General features: G+C 40.3%; 1 protein-coding gene across 1 annotated transcript in view; it reads right to left on the reverse strand.

Annotated features, from left to right (window-relative positions):
• The window catches only part of GOT1 (glutamic-oxaloacetic transaminase 1), a 30,535-nt gene that overhangs the window by 19,740 nt on the left and 3,787 nt on the right, over positions 1–7,008 (reverse strand). The window contains exon 2 of the mRNA XM_007470322.1: positions 2,251–2,432. Within this exon, the coding sequence (XP_007470384.1) occupies positions 2,251–2,432 (182 nt within the window). The remainder of the gene's footprint in view (positions 1–2,250; positions 2,433–7,008) is intronic.

The raw sequence follows: 7,008 nt of genomic DNA on the forward strand, positions 1-7,008 counted from the left end.
AAGAGCAAGTGCTCAGAGCTCAGTATCAACTGGTACCTAGGGTGTTGTAGATGCCAAGAGGATATCCTAAACCATTACACACACACACACACACACACACACACACACAAAGTAAAAAGTAAAAATCTTCAAATATTTACAGACTGCCATTTAAATTTGTTCTATGATCAAAACATAACACAGGATGAACTAGACTAAGAGGATGGGCTCTATGCCACAAGCAATAGCCCCAAGCCTCAGTATTAAGCGATCAAAATGGGGAACAGAGCATTTTGTTCCTGGGCAGAGGAACAAGCATCTATCTGCCAACATAGTTAATAAGCATCATATAAGAAATGTATAGTCTTAGAGGAAGAAGCTCCCCAACACAGAACCTCTGTTTTCATTTGTCAGCAATGGAATTCCAACTAATTTATCAACAACGTCTCAGAAGATCACCTCCAGTCGCCAAAGTTCCCCATTTTCAAACTTCATCACGACTCTCTCCCTCCCTCAGTGGAAACCCTAGATTTTCAGAGCAACTTCCCAATGCCACCCATAATCTCTAAAGTCTACCATTTCTACCTGTATTCCTTCTGTTCCTAGAGGCAAGTCAGTTACAGTCTCTTATACCAATCCAGACAAAACCCTCATCAAGTTAATTACTTACCTAACCATTGATCTGAGTTCCAAGACCTTCACCCAGAGCCTCCCGGTCTCCTGATAAGAATGTGCCTGTGTGCAGCCTTCATTTTACCCTGCCCGTTCTGCTTATCAGGGCATCTGGGTAACAGCATGGAAATAAATCAGTGACTCCAAGATGTGGTCTCTTTCATGCATGAAGGCTGTACCTGCATGAAGGCTGCTCAGAGGGGCTGACACTGCCTAGCAGAACAATAAGGGCAGTTGGTTTAAATTGCACAATACCTAATCGGACTATTGCAAAAACCTGAGCTCTTCCCTTTCCTACTCATCCAGCCAGGTTTATCTTCTTCAAACACTCTTATTGGGTAACTTCTCTGCGCAAAACTTCAAGGGGCTTCCCCTGCCCTGGCTGCCAAAATCAGCCTGCCTGATCTATCCAGCATGTTCCCAGCCCTAATCAGGTAGGTCTCTTTACAACCTAGACCTGCTCACCTCCAACCTCTGTCCCTGGACTCCTACTGCTCCAGACAAATACCTCTCCTTTTTCTTCCTCTGTATTTTGCGGTTCTCAACCTTGGCTGTACTTTGCAGTCACATGGGGAGCTTTTAAAAAATACCCATGAAGGGAAGGGAATTGTAGGGAAACATTGGGAGATTTTTAAAAATACGCATGAAGGGAAGGGAATTGGAGGGAAAGGTAATAAAAGGGCAGAGAAAGGTGGTACCCTCCAAGATTCTGATTTAACAGGTCTGGTATGGGACCCAGCCATCAGAATGTTTTTAAAACCTCCCAGGTGATACAGTCACAGTTGAGAACCAGTGTCCTGGCCTCATTCCCCAAGGTTCAGCTCAAGTCCCATTTCCAGCCTTTGCCAGTCTCTCTGAATTCCTACAACACTGATAATCTCTATCACACCACTTTCTGCCACATACAGATTCTCCCCAAATGCATTCCTCTTCCATGTATCTCTAGTTATACATAGACTACATACCAGGAAGCACTTAAATGAAGAGAAGCTGAGATCAAGGCTAGAAGAATCAAATATTAGAACTGGCAGGATCTTCAGAGAGCATCTAGACTAGTGGCTCTTGGACTTTTGGGGGCCATAGGTTCCTTCAGAAAATCTGATAAAAGTTATGAACTTTCTCTCCAGAAATACACATACACACAGAATTCTGCATAAAATTTCAGGGAGTTCAGAGGCCCCTTGAATGATTCCCTATGCAAATGCTCCTTATGGGACCATGAACCATAAACTAGTCTTTTCCTAACATGTAGATGAGACATAGGGGCTGGAGGGGCAAATGACTTGCCTTTGGTCAAAAGTAGTGGCAGAGCTGGATCCAGACCCTAATCTCTTGATCATTCCATTAAATTCCCTTGGCTGGCATTTCCATTGACTGCTTCAAACCCAGCAGCTGAAATCCGATCATCTCTTGGGCAAAAGCGAACAACTGAAGAAGCTGTGCTTTATACAAAAGCATGTTATTCATGCTATCAAGTCCCTGAGGTCACACTATTTAAACCCTTATTCACTGACAGTTCAATAGACATAACACCTAATTTTTAACCACTTCTTACCCTCACAGTTTCTGGAAAAAAATAGATCCTCACCCAAAACTCACCCGCTTCTCCTGCAGAGCTGGGCTGTCATCCCCAAGGGCCAAGCGGGAAGCATGGGTCCGGAACTCTGCCAGGCCCAGGATGGGCAGGTACTCGTGGTTTACGCTGCTATCATTAGCAATCCTCTGCTCCACCTTCCTCACGACTGGCAAAACCCAGGGCTGGCTATCATCCGTGCGATAAGCTGGGACACGGGAAAGAGACATACAACGGAGGAGTCTTAGGCTTCGTCCAAGGAAGAATTCGGAGCTGTGAACAGGGAGAGTTCTACCACCTTCCAATCAAAAGAGAACTGTGAGGGAAATTAAAGTTCATTCACTTACTGATTGCCTGCTTTGGGCCAGGCACCGGGCTAGGTGCTGGGAAGGCAGAAGGACAGTTTCCTATCCTTATGGAAATTACAGTTCTTAAATATGTGACCTCCAAAAAGTAGAATGCTGAAATAAAACTGGGACATCAAAGAGCCTGATCGAGTGAGAGAGTGCACGCAAAAATACCTTACAAATGCTATGTCAATATCACTAGGGCACTGAGGTCTCTACGACCACTGGCCCAGTAACCGCCTTCCTTCTGCATCTCCCCAAGACAAGGGTTCGGTGCTACTCCACATGAACGCTGCACCTTCAAACATAAACATGGAGGGAGAGGAGGGTGGAGGGTGGCCCACCTCCTCCTCTTGTCCTGTAAGAAACAAATGGTGAGGAAACACCTGTGACTGAAGATTCCAACAACTGGTTACACAATCATCGAACAACAAGTTTAAACACATCTTTATCCTCTCACTGTTTTTGACATCAGCCAGTGTTTACCATTTTGACTGTTCCTACCACTCACTTCCTCTGCTTCACACTTTTATGGATCTAAGTTTACCTGTTTCATAATTTTTAATCTTGATTACAGCAAATTTCTAAGCATTTCTTCTATGCTAAAAGTATTTTTAGTCTACTTTGAGTTATCCTATCACTGATTTTTTTTTCCTATACTACCCTATAATCATTTTGAGATTATAGGTTGAGAGGGCAGCTGCTTTGGCTTGCATCCAAGCCAATGACTTCTCTGAGCAGGATTCCTGACAGGGATTTGCTTCTGCTGGACTGTTTAGGTCTCCAATAAGCCTATACTTTGGCAAGTGACAGTGAAACAAATTTTTTAAGTAATTCTTCTTTATCTTGTTGATTTCTGCTCAACATTAATCCCTGACTTTTTTAAAAAATCACTTTTTTAGGGTGGTTGATATTGTTTACTGAACAACACATGTTGACTATAGAAAATTTAGAAAAGCCCAGAAAGAAAATAATAAACATTATGATTAACATGTAATTCCAGCACTCAGAGATAAGGAGTATGAAAATTTTGGTGTACAGCCTTTTAAACTTTATTTTACATGAGCATATTCTTTTATCAATTGTGTCATTTTTTATATAGAATTTTCAACATGCTTTTTTCCACTTATTAAATATATATTAGGAATATCTTTCATCATCATTAACTATTTAAGTCTGTGCACACAGACTGTCTTTGTTCTTTTTAGAGCTGCATAAACTGATAAATGTACTATAATTTGTTTTGTGAGTCTCCTGTTGATGGATATTTGAGTTGTTTCTAATCTTTGGCTATTAGAAAATAATACTTCAGTGAACCTTGTACATATGTCATCTTACATGTATGTAAATATAGCTGTAAGAGGCAGGGTTGAAAATGGAAGAGTAGGTTGAGAAGTACGTGTATATGTAATTTTGTTGTTGTTTTTGAGGGTATACATTAGTTTACTACTTTCAACTGATTTTCATTTTACAACACATGGTTGTAGGACAAATATGGTTAAAACAACTGATTGGAAGAATACTGGTGGCAATCAATGAAAAGTTTAAATGCAAATACATTACTTTTAAGCATACTTTGTGTACTTGTAGTTTTGACAGATATATCCACATTGGCTTTTTTTATAGGGCTGTTATCAGTGTACATTGCTGCCATAGGGCAGGGGTGTTATCAGTGTACATCTGTGCCATAGGGCAGGGGTGTTATCAGTGTACATCACTGCCATCAATGTACAAGAGTGTCTGCTTCCCCACAGCCACAGCCACTGAGTGAATTTTTGCCAATTTAAGAGTCCAAATGCTATCTCAGGTTAGTTTAAATTTGCATTTCTCTTATCGTGGATGCAACTGGGCATTTTTCATATATATGAGCCATTTACAACACAATTTTAGTGGCTAGACAATATTCCTTTCTATGTATAATTTATTAACTATTTGTGTTGCTTTTGACTATTTGCTAATATAAACATTGTAATTAATGTTCTTATACTTTATACATATTCATGAGTGCTTCCTTAGGAAAACTTTTTCTAGATGTAAAATTACTAGATCAAAAGTCAGACAACAAATAAGACCTTATAAGATATTTTGATTTTGCATCTGTCTTCTACTCCATCAACTAACCCTACCTTCCAGGAATGTTGTCATCTGCAAATTTGAAAAGCACATCAAGCTATTAATAAAAATGTGGACAGAGTTCCAGACTGACACAGCCACTAACCAACAACCAGTCTCTGGGTAGGTGAATCTGACTCACAATACTGTCATATCACTCACATTAGACCCCCTGGCCCACCGAATTCCCTCCCTCTCAACAAGTTCAAAAAGCCTACTTTATCAGTTGAGATTTGGTCTGGTTTTTCAAAGAGATACCAAAATAATGACTCCCAAGTAATCGTTTTCCCTGAAGTAGATCACCCCATCTATGATCACAATGCTACCATTGTTCAAAATATTCTTGGAATTCTTCTCTTGGAATTGTTTTTAGAGGAGACATCTCATTATTGTGAATATCCTTAATGATGCCAAATCTTTGTCCTTTGAAAGTAAATTTAATTTTTGAAAATGGTACTTGTATTATGTCCAGCAAAGTAGGTGGGTGAATGGACTGAGTAATATTAATGGAGAACAGCTATAAAAAGATGGCCTCCTACCTGGGTCTAACATGCTTTGAAGGCCATTCCAAAAGAGGGTTTTCGGAAAATTTTGAGCAATAGCAGTATATATGGACTACACTACACAGAGGAGATACTGTTTAGATGTACAAGAATATGGGTGTTTGTAGAAAAACTAGTTCTATTATGCTTCCCATCTGTGTTTGGATGGTTAATATATAATTATGCTACATATGTTTATGATATGTCATTTGTAAATCATGTATTATAAATAAATAAAATATGAAAGATAAAGCCATAGTACCATTGTTCTTACCAGTAATGTATATTCTGTGCAACTCTAAAAAATCCTGTGATAGGACTGGAGGCAGGGAGGCATTGTGTCCATATTGTGACAAAAGAGAAAATGGCCAATTCACACCTCTGCTTCCTTCTTCACTGCCCAGTTTCCCCCAGATTCAATTCTAGATTTATTCCCAATGCCTTGTCTCACTGCCCTACTGAAGGAGAACTGCAGTTACTCTTGGGCGTTTGGAGCAATGAGGTTAAGCATTACCAACAACCACTATTCCTGCTCTCCCAGAGGGGTTTTATTCTTGTTTTGTTGGACCCATGAATTTCTCATTCATTCTTTCATTATCTCACTCATTTGATGGCTACTTATTGAATCCACCATGAACCAGGTACTGGCTAAAAGTAGCGATACAGAGATGGGTAAGATAAAACAAGATACTGTCTTGGCCTCCCTCCAGGAAACATAGAGCATAGAGTCCTTAGTTCTCCTGTAAGTGAGCAGGGAAGATGACGTATAAAAGATGAATAAGAGTTTAAAAGACAGGAAAAAGGACTTTCCAGACAGAGGGAACACTTGTGCAAGGCCCCAGAGGCTTGGAGAGATGAGGTTTTTGAGGATCTGCATTTTCATGGCTCGGATGTAAGATCCATGGAGAAACAGCAAGGAATGGCTCACGGAGTCTTGGGGTCTCTTCTAAGGAACTTTGTCTCAATGGAGAAACCATTGAAAGCATTTAAGCAAGAGAGTGACATGGACAGCTGTACATTTTAACAGAATCATTTGAATGACATGATAGAAAATAAACTGGAAGGAGGACAGAAGCAGACAGTGAAGTCAGGAGGTTGCTGCAATAATCCACAAAGGAAATAGTGAAGTCTTGAATCACAGCAGCGGCAGCAGCAGCGGGGATAAACAAAAGGGAAGTCATTCAAAATAAATTTATGAGGTAAAAAAGACAGAACCTAGTGACCAAATAAATATACATGGGACTGATGAAAGGGTCACCGACAACCTCCAAAGTCTCTCTCTAGTCTCGATAAAGACTAGTGGGGGTGGGGCAGGGGAGAGGGCAACCAAGATATAGAGCAAAGCAGAAGAAAAAAAGAAAAGATTGAGGGGAGGGTGGAATCCATGCATTGTTTTAAACACGTTGAATTTGAAGTGGTTGTACAACGTGTCCAGCAAACTGTAGTGAATATGGGTCTGGCATCCAGGGAAGAAGTCCAGGATGGAAAGAAAGATTTCGTAATTATAGACATGGACGGTGGCTGAAGCCATGGTAATAACAAGGAGTTACTGAATACTTCCTACATACGGGCACTGTGCTAAATACTTCACATTTTTTTTACTTTCATTTAATTCCTATAACAACTCATAAAATAGATATTATGATCTCTATTTTCGGGATCTGCAAACTGAGGCCAGAAAAGTTCGCCCAAGATCACAAGAACTGTAAGAGTTAGGCTGTCATACTATTAAGTTCATGGATCCCTGTGCTTTTTCTAAAGAGCAAGAGATGTCTAGGGAAAG

Source organism: Lipotes vexillifer, unplaced genomic scaffold (genome assembly GCF_000442215.2).
Source record: "Lipotes vexillifer unplaced genomic scaffold, Lipotes_vexillifer_v1.1 scaffold916, whole genome shotgun sequence".
NCBI classification, from domain to species: Eukaryota; Metazoa; Chordata; class Mammalia; order Artiodactyla; family Lipotidae; genus Lipotes; species Lipotes vexillifer.